Source organism: Dipodomys merriami, unplaced genomic scaffold (genome assembly GCF_024711535.1).
Source record: "Dipodomys merriami isolate MVZ:Mamm:240054 unplaced genomic scaffold, mDipMer1.0.p SCAF_32, whole genome shotgun sequence".
Classification (NCBI taxonomy): Eukaryota; Metazoa; Chordata; class Mammalia; order Rodentia; family Heteromyidae; genus Dipodomys; species Dipodomys merriami.
The window spans coordinates 929428-954933 of NW_027204715.1; the positions used below are offsets into that span (position 1 = coordinate 929428).

The 25506-nt window shown below is 60.8% G+C and overlaps 1 protein-coding gene across 1 annotated transcript in view; it reads right to left on the minus strand.

Annotated features, from left to right (window-relative positions):
- The window catches only part of Tert (telomerase reverse transcriptase), a 39786-nt gene extending 17066 nt beyond the window's left edge, over nt 1–22720 (minus strand). The window contains exons 1-11 of the mRNA XM_070042086.1: nt 22502–22720; nt 21373–22318; nt 16300–16495; nt 14380–14560; nt 13540–13719; nt 12769–12927; nt 11599–11694; nt 9200–9285; nt 7364–7477; nt 6734–6805; nt 3493–3681 (exon numbers count right to left, since the gene is read on the minus strand). Of these exons, the coding sequence (XP_069898187.1) occupies nt 3493–3681; nt 6734–6805; nt 7364–7477; nt 9200–9285; nt 11599–11694; nt 12769–12927; nt 13540–13719; nt 14380–14560; nt 16300–16495; nt 21373–22318; nt 22502–22720 (2438 nt within the window). The remainder of the gene's footprint in view (nt 1–3492; nt 3682–6733; nt 6806–7363; nt 7478–9199; nt 9286–11598; nt 11695–12768; nt 12928–13539; nt 13720–14379; nt 14561–16299; nt 16496–21372; nt 22319–22501) is intronic.
- Nucleotides 22721–25506: the final 2786 nt, after the last annotated feature.

Here is a 25506-nt window from a genome sequence, read left to right on the forward strand (position 1 = left end):
CAGGCACGCCTGACCTGGAGCAGTCACAGAACACCTCCAGGCACACCTGACCTGGAGCAGTCACAGAACACCTCAAGGCGCACCTGACCTGGAGTACACACAGAACACCTCCAGGCGCACCTGACCTGGAGCACACACAGAACACCTCCAGGCACACCTGACCTGGAGCACACACAGAACACCTCCAGGCACACCTGACCTGGAGCAGTCACAGAACACCTCCAGGCGCGCCTGACCTGGAGCACACACAGAACACCTCCAGGCGCACCTGACCTGGAGCAGTCACAGAACACCTCCAGGCACGCCTGACCTGGAGCAGTCACAGAACACCTCCAGGCGCACCTGACCTGGAGCAGTCACAGAACACCTCAAGGCGCACCTGACCTGGAGTACACACAGAACACCTCCAGGCGCACCTGACCTGGAGCACACACAGAACACCTCCAGGCACACCTGACCTGGAGCACACACAGAACACCTCCAGGCACACCTGACCTGGAGCAGTCACAGAACACCTCCAGGCGCGCCTGACCTGGAGCACACACAGAACACCTCCAGGCGCACCTGACCTGGAGCAGTCACAGAACACCTCCAGGCACGCCTGACCTGGAGCAGTCACAGAACACCTCCAGGCGCACCTGACCTGGAGTACACACAGAACACCTCCAGGCGCACCTGACCTGGAGTACTCACAGAACACCTCCAGGCACACCTGACCTGGAGCAGTCACAGAACACCTCCAGGCACACCTGACCTGGAGCACACACAGAACACCTCCAGGCGCACCTGACCTGGAGTACACACAGAACACCTCCAGGCACGCTTTACCTGGAGCAGTCACAGAACACCTCCAGGCGCACCTGACCTGGAGCACACACAGAACACCTCCAGGCACACCTGACCTGGAGCACACACAGAACACCTCCAGGCACGCCTGACCTGGAGTACACACAGAACACCTCCAGGCACGCCTGACCTGGAGCAGTCACAGAACACCTCCAGGCACGCCTGACCTGGAGTACACACAGAACACCTCCAGGCACGCTTTACCTGGAGCAGTCACAGAACACCTCCAGGCACACCTGACCTGGAGCAGTCACAGAACACCTCCAGGCACGCCTGACCTGGAGCAGTCACAGAACACCTCCAGGCACGCCTGACCTGGAGCAGTCACAGAACACCTCCAGGCACGCCTGACCTGGAGCACACACAGAACACCTCCAGGCACACCTGACCTGGAGCAGTCACAGAACACCTCAAGGCGCACCTGACCTGGAGTACACACAGAACACCTCCAGGCGCACCTGACCTGGAGCACACACAGAACACCTCCAGGCACACCTGACCTGGAGCACACACAGAACACCTCCAGGCACACCTGACCTGGAGCAGTCACAGAACACCTCCAGGCGCGCCTGACCTGGAGCACACACAGAACACCTCCAGGCGCACCTGACCTGGAGCAGTCACAGAACACCTCCAGGCACGCCTGACCTGGAGCAGTCACAGAACACCTCCAGGCGCACCTGACCTGGAGCAGTCACAGAACACCTCAAGGCGCACCTGACCTGGAGTACACACAGAACACCTCCAGGCGCACCTGACCTGGAGCACACACAGAACACCTCCAGGCACACCTGACCTGGAGCACACACAGAACACCTCCAGGCGCACCTGACCTGGAGCACACACAGAACACCTCCAGGCGCACCTGACCTGGAGCACACACAGAACACCTCCAGGCGCACCTGACCTGGAGCAGTCACAGAACACCTCCAGGCGTGCCTGACCTGGAGTACACACAGAACACCTCCAGGCACGCCTGACCTGGAGTACACACAGAACACCTCCAGGCACGCCTGACCTGGAGCAGTCACAGAACACCTCCAGGCACGCCTGACCTGGAGTACACACAGAACACCTCCAGGCACGCTTTACCTGGAGCAGTCACAGAACACCTCCAGGCACACCTGACCTGGAGCAGTCACAGAACACCTCCAGGCACGCCTGACCTGGAGCAGTCACAGAACACCTCCAGGCACGCCTGACCTGGAGCAGTCACAGAACACCTCCAGGCACGCCTGACCTGGAGCACACACAGAACACCTCCAGGCACACCTGACCTGGAGCAGTCACAGAACACCTCAAGGCGCACCTGACCTGGAGTACACACAGAACACCTCCAGGCGCACCTGACCTGGAGCACACACAGAACACCTCCAGGCACACCTGACCTGGAGCACACACAGAACACCTCCAGGCACACCTGACCTGGAGCAGTCACAGAACACCTCCAGGCGCGCCTGACCTGGAGCACACACAGAACACCTCCAGGCGCACCTGACCTGGAGCAGTCACAGAACACCTCCAGGCACGCCTGACCTGGAGCAGTCACAGAACACCTCCAGGCGCACCTGACCTGGAGCAGTCACAGAACACCTCAAGGCGCACCTGACCTGGAGTACACACAGAACACCTCCAGGCGCACCTGACCTGGAGCACACACAGAACACCTCCAGGCACACCTGACCTGGAGCACACACAGAACACCTCCAGGCACACCTGACCTGGAGCAGTCACAGAACACCTCCAGGCGCGCCTGACCTGGAGCACACACAGAACACCTCCAGGCGCACCTGACCTGGAGCAGTCACAGAACACCTCCAGGCACGCCTGACCTGGAGCAGTCACAGAACACCTCCAGGCGCACCTGACCTGGAGTACACACAGAACACCTCCAGGCGCATCTGACCTGGAGTACTCACAGAACACCTCCAGGCACACCTGACCTGGAGCACACACAGAACACCTCCAGGCGCACCTGACCTGGAGTACACACAGAACACCTCCAGGCACGCTTTACCTGGAGCAGTCACAGAACACCTCCAGGCGCACCTGACCTGGAGCACACACAGAACACCTCCAGGCGTACCTGACCTGGAGCACACACAGAACACCTCCAGGCACACCTGACCTGGAGCACACACAGAACACCTCCAGGCGCACCTGACCTGGAGCACACACAGAACACCTCCAGGCGCACCTGACCTGGAGCAGTCACAGAACACCTCCAGGCGCGCCTGACCTGGAGCACTCACAAAACACCTCCAGGCACACCTGACCTGGAGCACACACAGAACACCTCCAGGCACACCTGACCTGGAGCACACACAGAACACCTCCAGGCAAACCTGACCTGGAGCACACACAGAACACCTCCAGGCACGCCTGACCTGGAGTAGTTACAGAACACCTCCAGGCGCACCTGACCTGGAGTACTCACAGAACACCTCCAGGCGCACCTGACCTGGAGCACACACAGAACACCTCCAGGCGCACCTGACCTGGAGCACACACAGAACACCTCCAGGCGCACCTGACCTGGAGCACACACAGAACACCTCCAGGCACACCTGACCTGGAGTACACACAGAACACCTCCAGGCGCACCTGACCTGGAGCAGTCACAGAACACCTCCAGGCGCACCTTACCTGGAGTAGTCACAGAACACCTCCAAGGTCTGCGTGTCCAGCAGCAGCCCACACCAGGGGAAGAGGCAGTGGGCAGGCAGCTGCACCGGGGCGGCCCCATCCAGGGCCACGCCCTCCAGAGGGAAGTTCACCACCGTCTTCTGCACGTTTATCTCACAGCCGTACTCGGGGACACCTCGGACCAGGACCCTGGGTAAGAGCAGAGCAGGCCCTCAGCCTCTGCCACCCGGGACCTTGGGAGTAAACCCCAGAGACACCCAGGGCAGGGAGAGGGGGCGATGCAGAACCCCGGTCAGGAGCCAGTGCTGCGCTTGTGACTGGTGAGGTAGGCAACACTAACGGGACAGGTAGCCCCGAGGAGTGCTCGGACAGCCATCTTAGACCACGTGTGGAGAGCCCTCCCCATCCCCCACATCCAAGGCAGCTCGTCGGGGCCTGCAGATGCAGCCAAGGCCCGCATGGATCAGCTCCCGGTAAAATTACTTTCCTTCATATGTGGTCTAACCCTGAGGTCAGACGAAAGAGAACACCTACCCCCATGCCTGGGTGGGAGCCCACAGGAATGACACCCTGCCTCCCACCCTACATGCTCAGACCTCTGGGAGCCATCCCGGACTGCCCCACCACCTCCCTGCAGACCTACAGACCTACAGCCCCACCACCTCCCTGCAGACCTCCAGCCCTACAGCCCCACCACCTCCCTGCAGACCTACAGACCTACAGCCCTGCCACCTCCCTGCAGACCTCCAGACCTGCCCCACCACCTCCCTGCAGACCTCCAGACCTACAGCCCCACCACCTCCCTGCAGACCTCCAGACCTACAGCCCCGCCACCTCCCTGCAGACCTACAGACCTACAGCCCTGCCACCTCCCTGCAGACCTCCAGACCTGCCCCACCACCTCCCTGCAGACCTCCAGACCTACAGCCCCGCCACCTCCCTGCAGACCTCCAGCCCCACCCCACCACCTCCCTGCAGACCTCCAGACCTACAGCCCCACTACCTCCATGCAGACCTCCAGCCCTACAGCCCCACCACCTCCCTGCAGACCTACAGACCTACAGCCCTGCCACCTCCCTGCAGACCTCCAGCCCCGCCCCACCACCTCCCTGCAGACCTCCAGCCCCACCACCTCCATGCAGACCTCCAGCCCCGCCCCACCACCTCCCTGCAGACCTCCAGACCTACAGCCCCACTACCTCCCTGCAGACCTCCAGACCTACAGCCCTGCCACCTCCCTGCAGACCTCCAGACCTACAGCCCTGCCACCTCCCTGCAGACCTTCAGCCCTGCCCCACCACCTCCATGCAGACCTCCAGACCTACAGCCCTGCCACCTCCCTGCTGACCTCCAGCCCCGCCCCACCACCTCCCTGCAGACCTACAGCCCCACTACCTCCCTGCAGACCTCCAGCCCTACAGCCCCACCACCTCCCTGCAGACCTCCAGACCTACAGCCCCACTACCTCCCTGCAGTCCTCCAGACCTCCAGCCCCTCCACCTCCCTGCAGACCTCCAGCCCTCCAGCCCCGCAACCTCCCTGTAGACCTCCAGTCCCGCCCCACCACCTCCCTGCAGACCTCCAGACCTACAGCCCCGCCACCTCCCTGCAGACCTCCAGACCTACCCCATCACCTCCCTGCAGACCTTCAGCCCCACCCCACCTCCCTGCAGACCTACAGACCTCCAGCCCCATTACCTCCCTGCAGACCTCCAGCCCCGCCCCACCACCTCCCTGCAGACCTCCAGCCCCGCCCCACCACCTCCCTGCAGACCTCCAGACCTACAGCCCCACCACCTCCCTGCAGACCTCCAGACCTACCCCACCACCTCCCTGCAGACCTACAGCCCCGCCCCACCACCTCCCTGCAGACCTCCAGACCTACAGCCCCACCACCTCCCTGCAGACCTCCAGCCCTGTCCCACCACCTCCCTGCAGATCTCCAGCCCCGCCCCACCACCTCCCTGCAGACCTCCAGACCTGCCCCACCACCTCCCTGCAGACCTCCAGACCTACAGCCCCACCACCTCCCTGCAGACCTCCAGACCTACCCCACCACCTCCCTGCAGACCTACAGCCCCGCCCACCACCTCCCTGCAGACCTACAGACCTCCAGCCCCACCACCTCCCTGCAGACCTCCAGACCCGCCCCACCACCTCCCTGCAGACCTACAGCCCCGCCCACCACCTCCCTGCAGACCTACAGACCCACCCACCACCTCCCAGCAGACCTACAGACCAGTCCTGCCCTGGCTGTACCTCCCCTTGTGCAGAGCCTCTCCAGGGACCCTATCTTTATAGGAACTGACCTCCAACTGCAACTACCCCTTCCTGAGGCCAACCGTCCTCCAGAACCTTCCACACTTTCTCCCAGTGGTGTAGGGTCATCAGCTCTGTGGGCAGACCGGATCTGGGTGGTATCTAGCTGGTTCCAGCACAGACCAGTGTAGGCAGGATCACAAAATCAACCTTGAGACTAACACTAGAATAAACCATGATCCTGACCTGAACCACACCCAGTGGAGACCTGCCCCAAACAGTGTCCACCCCCAGTGGAGACCTGCCCCAAACACAGTGTCGACACCCAGTGGAGACCTGCCCCAGTGTCTACACCCAGTGGAAACCTGCCCCAAACACAGTGTCGACACCCAGTGGAGACCTGCCCCAAACAGTGTCCACACCCAGTGGAGACCTGTCCCAAACACAGTGTCCACACCCAGTGGAGACCTGCCCCAAACACAGTGTCCATACCCAGTGGAGACCTGCCCCAAACAGTGTCCACACCCAGTGGAGACCTGCCCCAAACAGTGTCCACACCCAGTGGAGACCTGTCCCAAACACAGTGTCGACACCCAGTGGAGACCTGCCCCAAACACAGTGTCCACACCCAGTGGAGACCTGCCCCAAACACAGTGTCCACACCCAGTGGAGACCTGCCCCAAACAGTGTCCACACCCAGTGGAGACCTGCCCCAAACACAGTGTCCACACCCAGTGGAGACCTGCCCCAAACACAGTGTCCACAGCCAGTGGAGACCTGCCCCAAACACAGAGTGCACCCGAGTCATACACCAGTCACATTGTACCCTAACACATCCCCTTACCTCACAAGATCACCAGACACACACACCCTTACCTCACACACATCACCACAGACACCTTAACTCACACGCACACCCTACCTCACACACAGATCACCCCCCCACACACACACACACACACAGCCACGGGTCCTTCCTTACCGGAGGAAAGCTTGTGCCTTGGCCAGGTGAGGTGTCACCAGCAGGAAGTCATCAACCAGTCGCAGGAGCAGCCTGAAAAGAGGAGACTGAGGCTCATGCTGACACTGGACACTGCCTTGTGAGGATTGAGCCCAGTACTTGAAATGGCTGAGTTCAAACTCATGCTCTGAAGAGGTGAAGTGACATCTTTGGTTCCCTCTGTCTCTTCTCCTGTAGCGCTGCGGTGTGAGCTCGGCGCCCATCTTTGCTAGGCAGGAGCTCTACCACTGAGGGTCTCTCCTGCCATCTCTGCGCTGGTTATTCTGAAATCAGGTCCTGTGCCAGGATCCTGCCTCCAGGGTCCTGCTCCTCTGGGGTGAGAGGTGCACACCACGCTGGCTCACCTGGTAAGATGGCTCCTGAGAACTTTTTTGCCCCAGCTGGCCTGGAACTGAGATTCCCCCGGTCAGCCTCCCACGTACCAGGGTGACAGGAGCTCGCGTCCACACCCAGCCAACGTCCCACTGGCTCGGGGTCACCAGCTGACTACCACAGCTGGCTTCTCACACAAACGGACACAGAGCCCACGCAGAGCTGTGGGACGCCAGGGCGTCACACCCATGCAGCACACACAAGTGTGAAAACACTCACCCATCCTGCTGAATCTCAGGCAGCAACTTGTTCTCCATGTCCCCGTAGCACAGGCTGCAGAGGAGCGGAGACAGGATGGAGCCCTGCGGGATCCCCTGGCACTGGATGTAGCACCTGGTGGAGGGGGCGAGGGCTGGGCGGCAGCTCTGTGGGCCCTGCCATGTGCCGGACACAGATGCGCACACACACCAGGCCGTGTGCACACACACACTGCCCTCCACACACACACACCAGGCAGTGTGCACACACAACACTGCCCTCCACACACACACACCAGGCATTGTGCACACACAACACCGCCCTCCACACACACCAGGCAGTGTGCACACACACACACCGCCCTCCACACACACACACACCAGGCAGTGTGCACACACAACAACGCCCTCCACACACACACATACTAGGCCGTGTGCACACACAACACCGCCCTCCACACACACACCAGGCCATGTGCACACACAACACCGCCCTCCACACACACACACCACCGCCCTCCGCTCCCCTGGGGCTGGGCTGCTGTGACAACACCACACTCGGACTCCTTAGGTCTTTCATTAACTGAGGGCGAAGCAGGAATCGGACACTCAAACTGAACGTTTGTCTGGGTCTCTTGTTTTGCGGGGGATGAGTGCGCAGGGCCTTGTGTCCGCTGGACCATCCTCTGGGGGGCAGAGCCCCGCATGCACCTCGGCCTGGCTGTCAGACACCCGACCCTCCCGTTACTTGGGGTGGCAGGGGTGCACCACTGACCCCACGGTGGGTGGTGGGACCTGGCAAACCTCTTCCTGGGCCGGCCTCACGTGACGCTCTTCCCGCTCTCACTCTCAAGCAGCTCACAGAAGAACAAGAGGCACCACTGGCACTGGCTCCAGACTCATTTTTTTGGGTCAGTCGTGGGGCTTGAACTCAGGGCCTGGGTGCTCGCTGTGGCTAGCACTCTACCACTGAGCCAGAGTTGTCCACCTCAGGGGACTAACTGGAGCAAGTGTCACGGACTTTCAAACAACAATCCTCAGATCTCAGTCTCCAGAGTAGCTGGGATTACGGGTGTGAACCACCAATGGCAGCTGGGACCCGTTACTTCTGGAGCCCTTAGCCACTCATAAGGACAGACCACCTCCAGGTGGTGGCCGTATACCAAAAATAAAAAGCACCACAACTTTTGCTTAGGGAGCAGGCTAGTGAGTACCCGCGAGGCTAACGAGGCTGGGACGGGCATGCACACGGTGAGCTGTGCCCAGTGGCAGGCTGCGTGCGGGCTCACCACCCGAGCCCGGGGGCCAGGCCTCCTCTGCGGAGCGCTCCGGCTCCCTGCAGAGCTGGGATCTCCACACTGCTGGAAGTGCATGGCAACCACCTTGCAGAAAGGCCGACTTGGCCCAGGCCGCGTCCTGATTCAGACGCAGACGCAGACGCAGACGCAGGAAGGGTCAACACGCAGGGACTGTCAGGACACAGAAACCCCTTCACTCAAGCTCCTTTGTCAAGGTTCACTCTGCAGCACACCTGGGATCTGATCTTTCCCAGGATGCACATTCACATGTCCAATGACGTTTTGATACCACAAACTAACATTAATGGTCACGTGATCCCATAATGAGGTTCGACTTTCGAATGAAAGAGGACCCGGAGCTTCGTGCTCACACTCTGCGTGGTGTGGGGCGGCTCGATGGCACTGGCACCGCAGGGTTCCTGGGGAGCCTGGGCAGGAGCTGCTGCGCAGCAGAGGGCTCGGGAGGGAGGAGCAGGCAGGAAGCAGGTCGGCCCCTGTGCCTCCTCCCAGCACCGCCACAGGACGCACGGAGAGAGACAAGACAGCAGCGCCCGGCCTACCTGCTGCCGATCCGCACCACGCTGTTGTGCACAAAGTGCAGGAAAAAGTCAAACAGGTCGCTGCTGTCCTCGTTCAGCGAGCAGCTCTGGAAGAGCAATCGGCGGGAGGCAGGTGTGAGCGCAGGGCGCGTGGAATCACAGATACCACGGTACAGCCGGGCCTAGCCAGGGTCAAATCCTCTGAAGGCTGCCCTGTGTGGGGCCTGCCATGCCGGGCCCTAAAGCCCACGTCACGCTGCGGAGATGAAGACGAGCCCAAGGGCTCAGGCGGCTTGGTCCGGAGACCGTGCAACGGCAGGCGGGCGAGGCCGGCGACCGGTCAGTACGCTGGCCTCCAAAGCGACATGCTCCCGTGGCCTCCACACCCAAGCCTCTACCACACCACATGGAGCAGCCGAGAGAGAGACAAGGAGAACAGCGGGGCACCGAGGCCACACACTGCAGGGGCAGGGCCAGCACACCTCCAACCGACTCACGAGCCCAACAGGTGTCGGGGCGCCCTCTCCACACAGACACCGAGGACCACCCTCCCCACGGACACCGAGGACCACCCTCCCCACGGACACCGAGGACCACCCTCCCCACAGACACCGAGGACCACCCTCCCCACAGGGACACTGAGGACCACCCTCCCCACGGGGACACCGAGGACCGCCCTCCCCACAGACACCAAGGACCACCCTCCCCACGGACACCAAGGACCACCCTCCCCACGGACACCGAGGACCACCCTCCCCACAGACACCAAGGACCGCCCTCCCCACGGACACCGAGGACCACCCTCCCCACAGACACCAAGGACCACCCTCCCCACGGGGACACCGAGGACCGCCCTCCCCACAGACACCAAGGACCACCCTCCCCACGGACACCAAGGACCACCCTCCCCACGGACACCGAGGACCACCCTCCCCACAGACACCAAGGACCGCCCTCCCCACGGACACCGAGGACCACCCTCCCCACAGACACCAAGGACCACCCTCCCCACGGGGACACCGAGGACCGCCCTCCCCACAGACACCGAGGACCACCCTCCCCACAGACACCGAGGACCACCCTCCCCACAGACACCAAGGACCACCCTCCCCACAGACACCGAGGACCACCCTCCCCGCAGACACCGAGGACCACCCTCCCCACAGACACCGAGGACCACCCTCCCCACGGACACCGAGGACCACCCTCCCCACGGACACCGAGGACCACCCTCCCCACGGACACCGAGGACCACCCTCCCCACGGGGACACCGAGGACCACCCTCCCCACAGACACCAAGGACCACCCTCCCCACGGGGACACCGAGGACCACCCTCCCCACAGACACCGAGGACCACCCTCCCCACAGACACCGAGGACCACCCTCCCCACGGACACCAAGGACCACCCTCCCCACAGACACCGAGGACCACCCTCCCCACAGACACCGAGGACCACCCTCCCCACGGGGACACCGAGGACCACCCTCCCCACGGACACCGAGGACCACCCTCCCCACAGACACCGAGGACCACCCTCCCCACGGACACCGAGGACCACCCTCCCCACGGACACCGAGGACCACCCTCCCCACGGACACCGAGGACCACCCTCCCCACGGACACCGAGGACCACCCTCCCCACGGACACCGAGGACCACCCTCCCCACGGACACCGAGGACCACCCTCCCCACGGACACCAAGGACCACCCTCCCCACAGGGACACCGAGGACCACCCTCCCCACAGGGACACCGAGGACCACCCTCCCCACGGACACCGAGGACCACCCTCCCCACAGGGACACCGAGGACCACCCTCCCCACAGGGACACCGAGGACCACCCTCCCCACAGACACCGAGGACCACCCTCCCCACGGACACCGAGGACCACCCTCCCCACAGACACCGAGGACCACCCTCCCCACAGACACCGAGGACCACCCTCCCCACAGACACCGAGGACCACCCTCCCCACGGACACCGAGGACCACCCTCCCCACGGACACCGAGGACCACCCTCCCCACGGACACCGAGGACCACCCTCCCCACGGACACCGAGGACCGCCCTCTCCATGGGGACACCGTCACCCGGGACACCTTCCCCACGGGGACCATCACCTGGGACACATCCTCCCATGGACACTGTCACTCGGGACACCTTCCCCACGGGGACCATCACTCGGGACACCTTCCCCACGGACACCGTCACTCGGGACACCTTCCCCACGGACACCGTCACTCGGGACACCTTCCCCACGGGGACCGTCACTCGGGACACCTTCCCCACGGGGACCGTCACTCGGGACACCTTCCCCACAGTCACCGTCACTCGGGACACCTCCTCCCACAGGGACCTCTAATGAGGACGCCCGTCCTGTGGACTGTCATGGGAAGCCTTGGCCAGGGCCCCGGGGACCTGCTCAATGACGACGGCGTCCCTCAGCGTGCTGCTGTCCTGCAGATGCTCCAGGAACTGGCGCATATAGGGCTGGAGGTCTGTGAAGGTGGAGACCTGTGGGTAAGAGGAGGGCGGTGTGAGGGCGCGGGCGGGGCCGGGACTGTCCAGTCAGGGCACAGTTCCCGTCGGAGACAGAGTCAAGAGTCCTGCCTGCCGGAGCCACAAAATCAGCAGGCTGCTGTCCTACCCCAGAGCTCCGTGACAGACCTCCACCGCTGGCCACAGGACACGGTGGTGGCCCCTCTGTCCAGGAGGGGTGTGAGGAACGGACACCGCAGGCAGGAGGACACTGCCCTGGCACCGGTGGTGACCATTTCTGTATCCCAGTCACCAGGACCCTTTCTGAAGAGGGTCTTGGAGCAAGGCATGCGGCTTCAGATGCTCATGTAGAAAAGAAAGTACATGCCATCATCAAAGCTCACACCTCAAGATGACAAAGAGATCAACAGAAGGGAGCAGAGCTGGAGAAAAACCCAGCTAAGCAGAAAGAAAGCCAGGTTAATGTGGCAGCTCCTGGAAAGACTGAGCGGTGAGACGCAGAGCCCTACAGAAGCCAGGAGCTCAAGCCTAGGGAGCACAAGCACCCAGGCCTGGCCAGGGGGTGCAGGGAATGACCCTGAGCAGACCACAGCCACCCACGTCCACACGCACGTGGAAGGCTGCGGACACCGGCTTGTCTTGAAGCCATCCCTACATATGTACTCACTCTTTCTAGACCTGACCCTCCAGGAAATCCTTCCGCCGCTGCACTGCGGGGAGGCCCAGGCCACAACCTGCAGGCCCTGGGGCTGGGAAGGTGGCTCAGTGGTAGAGCACTTGCCTTGCATGCCTGAGGCCTTGGGTTCGATTCCTCAGCACCACATATGCAGAAAAAGCTGGAAGTGGCACTGTGGCTCAAGTGGTAGAGTGCTTGCCTTGAGCTGAAGAGCTGAGGGACAGCGCCCAGGCCCAGAGTTCAGGCCCCACGACCAACAAAAACCTGCCAGGCCCCCCCTACACTGAGGGCAGGGCCCCACGCCCCACGCTTCTCCAGCGTGCTACCCTACAGACACACACCAAGACAGCTCATCTGAGCCAAGTACATCCACGTCCCCAACGCTTCCCCGAGGACCCCACGTGTGGTCTTACGTGTCTCCTGAAGGACCTGTGGACGCGCCCCTGGACGGCCCCCTGGACCACGGCGTAGTGGCGGATGCAGTAGGTGTTCTCTCGGGGCCTGATGGCTCTGGCCACCACCTCTGCCAGTCTGTCGTGAGGGAGGGCCTCATACGCCCCGGTCACATCTGCCTGTACCATTCACAGAGCTCTGAGTGGGGGGCCTTGCCAGCAGCCGGGGGGTCCCGCTGGCCGGCCCCAAGACTGAACTCTGGATGAGCCTAGAATGGGGTTCTAGGCCCACGCCCTTGCCCAGAGCCCTGTCCCCGGTCCCTTCCGCCCCCAGTGGGACCCCAAGAGCAGGCCCACCCTCACACCGCACCAGCCCGGAACGGGACCCACAGGGCAGAAGAAGCCTGTGCTGACCCAGGACTTAGCTGACCACACTCCGGGCACCAGAGCCCTGCTCACCAGCTCCATCTCAGAAGGGAGACGGGACCCAGCGTGATCATCCCCGCTTTAAAGGAACGAGGGACGCTGGCACGCAGCGCCCATGGGGCCTGGGCAAGCACAAGCCTCTGCCTGAGGGGAGGGGCGTCCCAGGGGTGGAGTCACCCGTGCACCCTGCTCCTGGGGGAACCCAGGCCCAGCATCCTGGTCCATGGGAAGTGGGGGGCAGGGCAGGTGGTCACACCCAGTGGCAGCCAGGACCCGTACAGTGTCCCGACACCAGCTGTTCCAAAACCCCAGAATGCAGACCATGGGGAGGGGGCGCGGGGGGGGGGGGCGCAGCCCGGTGCCCACCTTCACGAAGTACAGCCTGGGCGCGGGGTTCTGGGAACGCACCCGCAGCACCCAGGCCCTCCAGGCGGTGAAGATGTCATCCAGGCCCAGCACGGAGGCCCCCAGCAGCTCGGGACGCCGCATCCGCTCGTAGGTGAGCACGCTGAACAGAGTCTTCATGTGCTGGGCGAAATGCTGGGCCTGGGCCACAGGGTGTGGTGGGCACAGAGGGGGCATGGTCAACAGAAGGGGACTTGGCTGCTTCCCCAGGGGCCGCTGAGCCGCCCAGAGTGAGCCCCCTGCCCGCTCCAGTTCTGGAAGGCTCACAGCATCCTAGTAACTCACTGACTGGGCATGGGACCCTCACCTGGCAGTGGGCACTACCTCCCAGGAGCAGGAGTGGGCGGGGACCCCCTGAAGAGGGGCCCTGACCTCAGGACACAGCCCTGGTAGGGCGTGGACTCTGTCGTTTTCACTCATAACAGAGACAGAACTGGATCCTAATCGAGTCAAGGCGCCTCGGCACCTTTGCTTTGTCCCTTGGGAGTCACCTCGTGCCACACAGGCATGGGAGGCAGTGCCGCCACCGCACGCAGCCGAGCTGGCGGGCACAGCTACGCGGCCGCCGCTCTGTGGTGTTCTGTCCCTGGCATGAAGAGCCCGCAGCACACGGGCCTGTCGGGGCATGGGTGAAACAGCCTGGAACAGTGGACCCCACTGTTCTGGAACCCATCTCCTGCCCACCAAGCTGGGCAGGACGCCATCATCTGCTCCCCTGCCCGCCCCGGCCCACGGGGTGCACGGGCCCCTCCTGGGCCACCGCCCACGGGCTCCACTGACACGGCACGGGAGCGTGGTCACCTTCTGCTCTCTGCAGACGGCTCTGGGGCCCACAATGTAGTCCATGTTCACGATGGGGCGAAGCCCACAGGGCTTGGGGATGAAGCGGAGTCTGGAGGTAGGCAGGGCCGGTCTGGCCACCTGATGCTGTCTGACCTCGGAGCCTGACAACTCCCGCAGCCGCACCCTCTCCAAGTGCTGTCTGCAACAGAAGGGTGTGAGGAGCCTTGCCAGACACGGGAGAGGAGAACAGGGTGGCAGAGACACAGGAGAGGAGAGCAGGGTGCTAGAGACACGGGAGAGGAGAGCAGGGTGCCAGAGACACGGGAGAAGAGGGCAGGGTGCTAGAGACACGGGAGAAGAGGGCAGGGTGCTAGAGACAAGGGAGAAGAGGGCAGGGTGCCAGAGACGGGAGAGGAGAGCAGGGTGCCAGAGACACGGGAGAGGAGAGCAGGGTGCTAGAGACACAGGGGAGGAGAGCAGGATGATAGAGACATGGGAGAGGAGAGCAGGGTGCTAGAGACACAGGAGAGGAGAGCAGGGTGGCAGAGACACGGGAGAGGAGAACAGTTTGGCAGAGACACGGGAGAGGAGAACAGGGTGCTAGAGACACGGGAGAGGAGAACAGGGTGCTAGAGACACGGGAGAGGAGAACAGGGTGCTAGAGACATGGGAGAGGAGAACAGGGTGCTAGAGACACGGGAGAGGAGAACAGGGTGCTAGAGACATGGGAGAGGAGAACAGGGTGCCAGAGACACAGGAGCGGAGGGTGCCAGAGACACAGGAGAGGAGCGGAGGGTGCCAGAGACACAGGAGAGGAGAGCAGGGTGCTAGAGACACAGGGGAGGAGAGCAGGATGATAGAGACATGGGAGAGGAGAGCAGGGTGCTAGAGACACAGGAGAGGAGAACAGGGTGCTAGAGACACGGGAGAGGAGAACAGGGTGCTAGAGACACGGGAGAGGAGAACAGGGTGCTAGAGACACGGGAGAGGAGAACAGGGTGCTAGAGACACGGGAGAGGAGAACAGGGTGCTAGAGACACGGGAGAGGAGAACAGGGTGCTAGAGACACGGGAGAGGAGAACAGGGTGCTAGAGACACAGGAGAGGAGAACAGGGTGCTAGAGACATGGGAGAGGAGAACAGGGTGCTAGAGACACGGGAGAGGAGAACAGGGTGCCAGAGACACAGGAGAGGAGAACAGGGTGCCAGAGACACAGGAGCGGAGGGTGCCAGAGACACAGGAGAGGAGCGGAGGGTGCCAGAGACACAGGAGAGGAGCGGAGGGTGCCAGAGACACAGGAGAGGAGCGGAGGGTGCCAGAGACACGGGAGAGGAGCGGAGGGTGCCAGAGACACGGGAGAGGAGCGGAGGGTGCCAGAGACACGGGAGAGGAGCGGAGGGTGCCAGAGACACGGGAGAGGAGCGGAGGGTGCCAGAGACACAGGGGAGGAGCGGAGGGTGGCAGAGACACAGAGGAGGAGCGGAGGGTGGCATGGCAAGACACGGGGGAAGAGCGGAGGGTGGCGTGGCACCTACAGGTTCCCATCAGAGCACAGGGAGCGCCAGGGGACGGTCGGTCACCTGACCCCTGGCTGCAGGCAGAACTAGCCAACACCCAGCCGCCCCACACCGGCTCCTCCCCACATCCTCCTGTAGGAACGATGGTGGCAGCAGCCTGTCAGTGGACACCATCCCAGGACGCGCAGTGTTTGCCCACTGCAACTTTCATTCAGCCTGAATTCCCTCTACGCTAGGGAGCGGAGACAAACTAGCCCGAACTTCTCACTTCTCAGGCAAGAATGTGGGGTCTCTGGGCAGTCGGTGCCCCCACCCTGGCCAGCTAGGTCAGGACTTGAATCGGGTCCCTGCTGCACTCCACCGGGGCCCACAGCTCTGAGTCTGCAGCATCACAAAGCCAGAGAGACGGCGTCAATGGTACCTGACTCCGATGCTTTGCAGCTGGTTCCACACACTCTTGCGGTAGAAGAAGAGCTTGTTCTTCTGGAATGTCGTCTCGGTGACATAAAAGAAGGACTTGAGGAGCTCAACCACATACGCGTCCATCAGCCAGAACAGGAACGTGGCCAAAACCCCCTCCCTCCGACGGTGCTCTGCAGCTGGTACACAGCCATCCCCTGGAATCAGAGATGCGGAAGGACTCAGTCCACGCCCTGCGGCCCCATCCTAGATCCTCAACCTCCAACTCGAGGCCCACGTCCCACTGCATGGGACATGGAGTTGCGACGGACGGCGTCTTCCGTCCACCCTGCCAAGAGCCTGCCAGGCTCTGACCAAATACAGTGTTAAGCTAGTTACATCTTTCCTGTGTGTGTGTTTAGCACTGCTACTGGAAGACTTAAAATTACACTTATCTGCTGGGCACTAGTGGTTCACACCTGTCAGTCTAGCTACTCAGGAAGCTGACATCTGAGGACTGAAGTTCTCAGCCAGCCTAGAAGGAAAACTTTGAGATTCTTATCTCCAAATAACTGCCAAAGCAAACTGGCAAGGGAACTATTGCTAACGTGGTAGAGCACTCAGTGGTAAGGCTTGAGCAAAAAAGCTAAGGGACAAAGCTAAGCATTCAAATCACAGTACAGGAACAAAAATACACACACACACATGCACGCCTCTCAGATCACACTCCTACAGAACACGATGGCTTTGACACAGACTGGAAAAGGTAGAATGTACTCCCCACCACCTACAGCTGCTGCTGCTGCCACAAAGAAGCAAAGCAGCACACTGGTGGTTCACGCCCATAATCCCAGCTACCTGCTGGGAGGCTAAGACTTGGAGGATCATGGCTCAAAGCCAGCATGGGATAGAAATGTCCTTGAGACTCCATTGGCAGTTAACCAGAGAAAAAAAGCTGGCCTGGAGGCACAGCTAAAGTGGTAGAGGAACAGCTGTGAGCAAGCAAGCCAAGTGAGTGCAAGGCCCATGTTCCAACTCTAGTACTGACCGTGTATGCGTACGTGTGTATCTATATATACATACACACACACAAGGCCCCCATGTTCCAACTCTAGTACTGACCGTGTATGCGTACGTGTGTATCTATATATACATACACACACACACATATACATATACATATAAAATAGAAAGCCACCTTAGAAAACAATAGTTTAAGTTGGAGATAAGGCACCCAAGATCGATCTAAGAAGGGAAAATAGCACCTTAACTGAAGTGGTAGTCTAAGTTCGCATATACGCTATAGCCCTTACTGGTCAGGAGAAAGGTGACATCATAGACTTCGTTAAAAATATAGGAAACAACTAAGAAAAGCAACAGTATGCATAACTTCTAACTATCCACTGGCAAAAACAGAACAAAAACAGAGCAAGTAAATGTTTATCGTTATCCAAAAGATGACAAGAAAACAAAGATATAAAGCATATAGAAAGCAAACTGAAAGCCAGGCACCAGTGGCTCATGCCAGTAATCTTAGCTACTTAGGAGGCTAAGATCCGAAGATCGAGGTTCAAAGCCAGTCCAGGCAGGAAAGTCCATGAGACTCTTATCTCCAGTTAACCAGAAAACTGGAAGTGATTTTGTAGCTCAAGTGGTAGAGAGCTCACTTTGAGCTGAAGAGCTCAGGGATAGTACCCAGGCCCAGATTCAAGCCCCATGACAGACAGACAGACAGACAGACAGACAGACAGACAAGACAGAAAGAAAGAAAGACGGAAAGAAAGAAAGAAGGAAGAGAGGGGGGAAGGAAGGAAGGAAACTGAAAAGGGGTGGCATCTGCCCAGAACTCTGGAGGCTGTGGCATAAGTACCATGAGTTCAAGGATAGCCTAAACTACAAAAACCCAAGGACTGGGGATATAGCTCAGCAAAAGAGCACCCACCTGGCATGCACAGGGTCCTGGGATAAGTCCCAGAACTACAGGCAGAGGGAGCACATTCATGAGTCACACACTCAGCCATCCAGTTAAACAACAACTGTCAAGCTAGGTCTGCAACAAATATCATCTGTACACCATTGAAAAGATGCACCTAAATAAGACAGTTAAAGTTTGAAAGAAGTAATTAGAAGAAAAAAGATACAGAAGGCAACTACGAATCAAAAGCAAGCCTAGTCCACCAACACTTAGAGCAGTTTAAAAAAAATGGAGTGGGGCCAGGCATCAACGGCTCACACCTGTGATCCCAGCTACTCAGGAGGCTGAGATCTGAGGATCACAGTTCACAGCCAGGCTGGGCAGGAAAGTTCTGAGATTCTCATCTCCAATATGCCACTCAGAAAAAGGTGGAAGTGGCGCTGTGACTCAAGTGGTAGCATGCTAGCCTTGATAGAAAGCTCAGGGACAGTGCCCAGGTCCCAAGTTCAAGCCCCAGGACTCAGATCAAGAAAAGCAAATCCTTTATTAGCTGTTATACCATAAATTAACCTGTTCTTTTATTTTTTTTCTCTGGTGGTACTAGAACTTGAACTCAGGGCTTGGGCTCTGTCCCTGAACCTCTCTGCACTCAAGGCTGGCACTCTACCAGTTGAATCACAGCACCACTTCCAGCTCTGTGGTACTGAGGAATGGAATCGTGGGCTTCACGCATGCTAGGCGAGCACTCTACCACTGAGACACATTCCCAGCCCTAGCCTCTGTTCTTCAGCTTACTTTTCTTTCCATACTTTTAGCAGTGCTGCTTCATGTTTTGTTTTGTTTTTTTTGTTTTGATGGGTCGTAGGGCTTGAATTCTGGGCCTGGGCGCTGTCCCTCAGCTCTTCAGCTCAAGGCGAGCGCTCTACAGCTTGAGCCACAGCGCCACCTCTGGTTTTCCAGTGGCTTACTGGAGATAAGAGTTTCACAGACTTTCCTCCCTGGGCTGGCTTTGAACTGCGATCCTCAGCTCTCAGCCTCCTGAGTAGCTAGGATTACAGGCGTGAGCCACTGGCTCATGTTTTGTTTATTGGAGTGCTGGGGTTTGACCCCAGAGCCCTGGTAATGTTAAGCAAGTGCTCTACCACTGAGCTAGGTTCCCAGCAGGGCCTGGATACTGATACTGACCCTGAGCTTTTGTGTTCAAGGCTAGCCACAGCCCCACTTCCAGCTTTTTGGTGATTAATTGGAGATAGGAATCTCACAGACTTTCTGCCCAGGCTGGCTTTGAAACACAATCCTCAGATCTCAGCTTCTTGAGTAGGCATTTGGCTTCTATGAGACTCTTAATCCCAATTAAGCACCAAAGAGCTGGTAGTGGACTTATGGCCCAAGTGGTAGAGTACCAGCCTTGAACAAAACAAGCTGACACAAAGTGCTCAGTCGCTGAGTTCCAGCCCCAATACTGGCACAGGAAGGAAAGAAGGAAGGAAGGAAGGAAGGAAGGAAGGAAGAAGGGAGGGAGGGAGGGAAGGAGGGAGGGAGGGAAGGAGACTACAAACATCAGATGAATTAACGAAACCCAAAAGAAAGACCTGACATGACTAGTAAGTTCCCACAGACACTGGAACTCACACTTAACAGCCAACAAACAGGAGTCTAGGAGCCGCAGAGAGACACTCAACTACACCTCAAAAAAGTGGTTGTGCAGCTGGACCCAGCGACGGAAGACTGGAACAGAGTGGCTCACAGCTGTGCAGCCAGTGCTGCCGACCCTGTGCTTGGGCAAGGCTGGGGACAAAGGCCAAGTGGGAGGCCCTCATGACCTTCTGCTACAGTCATGTGGCACCGTCTTCAGCAACACTGGACAGCAGGTGTGGACTGTGGAGGATGAGCCAGCCCAAGAGCAGGGCAGAGGCCACAGGCAGCACAGTGGTCAGCCCCGGCTGACAGGGGCCAGGGAGACCTAACGCTGCTGCTGGACCAGCCAGCGGGCAGGGCAAAGCTCCAGGGTGCGAAGCTGTTGCCCATAGCATTTTTCTGGCCGGTGAGCAACCTGCTCTTTGTGGCCAGACGTGTCTCTGAGGATGGGGCATGGGTTTCAAAGGCTACCTTGGGAAGATGGCTCTGCCATCTTTCTTTTAGGAGCTGTAAATGTCCTGGGAGTCTGAGGGAGAGATTAAATGGAAAGCAAGCCTGGTCCACTTTGGCTGTCGTTCCATCTTACTAAGGAAGTGGAGGTGGTTTCTTCCACACCTGAAACAACTGCTGACCAGAAGACAGAGCAGGGAGAGACTGGAGTGGTCCAATCTCAAAATCAAATCTAGAAACCAGGGAGAGGCAGGCATGGCCGAGCATGGACGCACAGCCAGGTCCCACGCACGGTCAGCCTGGCCGCGGCCGCCACCTTCCCTCTCCTCGGGTCCTTAGAAGTGTAGAGTCAGTTTAGGGAAAGATGGCAGCTAAGGATCAGCCCTCCAGGGTCATGGACTGGAGCAAAGGAAGGGCTCTGCATAAGGAAGGAATCGGGGAGGGAGTCAAGACGTAAAGCAAACCAGGCCCTGATGGCTCATGCCTCTAACTGTAACCTCAGCTACTCAGGAGGCTGAGATCTGAGGATCGCCAGAGCCAAAAAGCCTGGGATTGGTATCTCCACTAAACTACCACAATGAAGCTCAAGTGGAGCTGAGGCTCAAGTGGCAGAGCGGTAGCCTCGCTTGAGCAAAGGAAGCCCAGGGACAGCACATGCCCTGAGTTCAAGCCCCAGGAACCGACTTAAAAACAAGACCTTAATGCAGCAGTACGCTGAAGATGCTTCCAGGGGCAGCCCTCACGGCTACAGGTGAGGGGCTGGGCGTGTAGGTGCTGACCTCTCGGGCGGAGCTCCGGGAGGCCTGCTGCCCCTGGCCAGGGGTGTCCCAGCTGTCCCTCTGGCCCCTGGGTCCAGCCCATGTGCCTGGCGGGCAGGAAAGCAGGCGGGAGTCTGGATGTGTCTGCCCACTGACCCCGAGGGGGCTCGAGGCAGAGACCAGACAGAATCCACCCAACCTCCCGAGCACCGCCGTCACTGTGCCAGGAATCCTGGCTCTCGCCAACCACCCGGCGGCGCCCGGGGCTCCGCACACCGACACCTGGCGGTGCCCCGACCCTGGGCGCCGCGTGTCTCCCCGTGTCCCCGCTCACCTGCGCGGCCGCGGAGCCAGGCGCAGTCCCGCGCCTTCACCTTCCAGGTCAGCTCCCGCAGCGACAGCCGGGCGTGCTTCCCCAGGGCCACCAGCTTCTTGGTGTTCTTCAGGAAGCGGCGGCGGTTGTGGCCGGAGCCCCACAGGCCGGCGGGCACCAGGCGGCGGAGGCAGGCCCGCAGGAAGCCGTACACCTGCCAGGCGCTGCTGTGCGCGCGCAGCAGCCGCAGCGGCTCGCGCGAGGCGGCGGCGGCGGCGCGGCGCGGGCAGTGCGCGCGCAGCAGCCGGCCGTAGGGGCACCGCGCGTGGTTCGCCAGCAGCTCCCGGAAGAGGGGCCGGGCCCGCCAGAGGCGGGGGGGCAGGCGACGCCGCGGCCCGGGCGCGGGGCCCAGGAAGATGGCCTCCACCAGCCGGCGGGCCCCGGCCAGGCTGGGCCGCAGCGCGCTGAGCAGGAACGAGGGGCGCAGCCGCTCCGGGCCGCCCGGGCGCGCGTAGAGGAAGCGCTTGGTCTCCGTGGAGGCCGGGGCCCGACCCGGGCCTGGCGCGCGGCCGGGGCGCGGCCGGCGCCGGGGCTTCTCCGCGGGGGGCGGCCGCCCGGCCCCCGGCGCGGCGCGGGCCCCGGCGGGCGCGCGCAGCCGGTAGAGCGGCGGCCCGCACAGCTGGAAGGCGCAGCTGGGCGGCACCAGCCGGAAGAGCGCGCAGCGCGCCAGCAGGTGGCCCAGCACCTGGTCGCCCAGGCGGCGCAGCAGCAGCTCCCAGGCGCCGCCGCCGCGCAGCGCCTCGGCCGCCGTGTTGGGCCGGTGGCTGCGCACGCTGGCGCTGAAGGCCAGGCGCGGCCCGCCGCCCGCCCCGCGGGGCAGCGCGAAGCCCGAGGCCAGCACGTTCCGCGCGCCGCGCTCGCACAGCCTCTGCACCACGCGGCCCACCAGCTCCTTCAGGCTCGACTCCTGCGGGCGGAGAGGCTCGTGGGGGGCCGGTCGGAGAAGTCGGGGCCGGGGGGGGGGTGGAGGGAGGTCGGGGCCCGGGAGGGGAGGTCGGGGCCCGGGGAGGGCGGATCGGGACACACAGGGTGTGGAGCGCGCAGGCCTGGACCCCGCCCCCCGCCCGCCCGGAGCCCCGGGGACGCCCACCTGGCGGAAGGAGGGGTTCGCGGGGGGCGGCTGCGCGTCCCAGGGCACGCACACCAAGCACTGGGCCACCAGCGCGCGGAAGGCCGCGGGGTCCCCGGGCCGCACCAGCCGCCGGCCCTCGGGCCCCAGGCGGCGGGCGAAGGCCGCCAGCGGCAGCACCTCGCGGTACCGGCTGCGCAACAGGGCGCGCACAGCCCTGCAGCGAGGCCTGCGCGGCATAGCGGGGACCGACCGGCGCCCGCACGTGCGAGCGCGAACCGCGCGCGCCACGCCCACCGCCTCTCCAGCGCACGCGCGCCGCGGGAAGAGGCGGGGTCCTCGGAGGAAAAGGCGTGTCCGCGGCGGAAGGGGCGGGCCCTCGGGCTGGGGGCGTGTCCCTGGGGCGGGCCCTCGGGCTGGGGGCGCGTCCTGGGGACTTCGGCTCGAAGGTGAGGTCGGCGCGGTGTCGGGAGGACAAGCCCGGGGACCCGTTGAACCCCCTGGGAGGAAGGGGCGAGGCGGAGCTTGGGAGCCCAGCGCCCCTCCCCGGGCCCCGGCCCAGTCCCTCCGGTCTGCACGGGCCGGGCCGGGCCTGGGACCCGAGCCCGGGGAGGTGCCGAGCCGTTCGGCCGTGCGGTAGGCTTCTCTTGGCTGGACCGGGAGGCCGTGCGGAAATCACTGCTGCCAGTGGCCCTGCCGGGGGAAATGTGTCCCCACGGGGGCTCTGCTAGTCCGGTGCCCGGGGAGACCAGCCGAGTAGGAGCCCGGGGCTCACGCCTGTCATCCTGGCTCCTCCGGAGGCTGAGATCTGAGGATCGCGGTCAAAGCCAGCCTGGCAGGAAAGTCCGTGAGACTCTCATCTCCAATGAACCACCAGAAAACCAGAAGTGGCGCTGTGGTTCAAGTGGTAGAGTGCAGCCTTGAGTGAAAGAGCCGAGGGACAGCGCCCAGGCCCTGAGTTCAAGACCCACGACTGACAAAAAACAACAACAACAAAAACAGGATAGAAGAGGGCTGCGGTGCTGGTGGCTCACACCTGTAATCCCAGCTGCTCAGGAAATGGAGAACTGAAGATTGTAATCCAAACCAGGCCCATGGGGCTGGGAAGGTGGCTCAGTGGTAGAGCGCTTGCTTTGCATGCATGAGGCCCTGGGTTCGATTCCTTGGCACCACATAAGCAAAAAGAAAAAAGTCAGAAGTGGCACTGTGGCTCAAGTGGTAGAGCGCTAGCCTTGAGCTGAAGAGCTGAGGGACAGTGCCCAGGCCCAGAGTTCAGGCCCCACGACCAAAACAAAAACAAACAAACCAGGTCCAACAGGAAAGTTTGTGAGACTTGGATCTCAATAACCAGCAAAACACCAAAAGTGGAGCTGTGGCTCAAGTAGTAGAACGCACTGTGTCACGTGGGGGCTTATACAGGCCGCGGCACCAAGGCCAACTCCGCAAGTGGGCTCCTGGGAACCCCTGTCCCTGGGTCTGTGGAGCCCTTCAGAGAGGGCTGTGAGCAGAGGGACAGCAATCCACACCTTACCAGGCCTGGTCCAACAGAAAAACCAAGGCAGGCAGGAGCTGTGGGGGTGGGCCACACCTTAGCAGACGCCCCAGCAAAAAGGCCAAAAGTTCCTTTTCTGAAGGGGACAGAGAAAGGATCCAGAGCGGCTGACAGCGCTCTAGGCATCCCTACAGGAAGGAGGTCTGTTCCTGGGCCCTGGGAACCGAGGCCCTCTGGGAAGGGTAGCCCTGGCGTCCTGCTTCCTGTCTCCCAGCCTACCGACCTGCTGGCCAATGCCCCCCCACCTGTTACTTGGCCTTGCTTTAGCTGGTGCTCCTGTGGCCCCAATATTGGCACAGTGGTCACAGTGGCCCAGGGAACGTAACGAGTGCGTCATTTATACAATTTCATTACATGGGAATCTCTCAATGTTCTTTTTTCACCTTTGGACAGCGGGAGCACACAAGCAAGGGTGACCACATTAAGTGGTGGTCACCATGTTGTTGGCATCCCGAAGACTGGCAGCTCTCTGAGAGCCCAGGCCACCACAGAGGTGTGAGGTCAGAGGTCGCTGATCCCAGGAGAGGTCACATGTTCCTTTTGCCCCTCTCCTCCTCAGCGGTGCCACCTTCGTTTATGTACACGCAGCTCCCACCTCTTATTTGCTTTCCACCACACTTTAAACCACTCAAGAAAACCAATAAAAAGTACTTAAGGCAAAAAAAAAATCCATCCAAATGTGGTTATTTAATCCATATAGCTGGGCAAACAGTTCAGTTCCTGTTTTACATCTTTGGATTTTTGCTCCTTTGAAAGTTATTTGATGAAATTTACAAAAATGGCAAGATAAAATCATCCACCAGGATGTGGAAAGGTTGAGTTTGCTCATGGGATTAAGTGTGTTACTCACCCCCGTCTGGAAACACTGGCAGGCCGGGGTGGCTGCAGAGGCCCGCAGACTCCTTTGGGGAAGCTTGCTGTGAGCCCCTGACGAGAGGCGTCCTCTGCTGACAAAGCAGCATGAGGCGGTGGGCACCGGCTGTGGCCACGGGAAGCAAGGCAGTTACCACAAGCCACCGCCCTGCGTCCATCTGGGAAGTGTGCTCAGTAGGTCTACCTTCTGTTTGTAAAGAAAGGAGTTAACTGGCACTCATGCCAGGCTCTGGTAGCTCACACCCGGAATCCCAGTTACCTACGTGGTGTCTGCCTCAGGAAGATCACTGGTTCAAGGCCAGCCCAGGATGAGAAAGTTCATGAGATCCCATCTCAACCAATAGCTGAGCACAGTGGCAGGTGTTGCCCGTCAAACCTCCATAAGGGTATAGATAGGAGGACTTTGGTCCAGGCTTGCCCAGACAGGAGACTGTATCCTAAAAAGAACTAAAGCAACAAGTGCTGGAGCTGGGTGCTGGTGACTCACACCTGTAATCCCACTACTCAGGAGGCTTAGATCTGAAGATCACAGTTTGAAGACAGTCTGTGCAGGAAAGTCTCTGGGACTCTTATCTCCAATGAACCACCAAAAAGCTGGAAG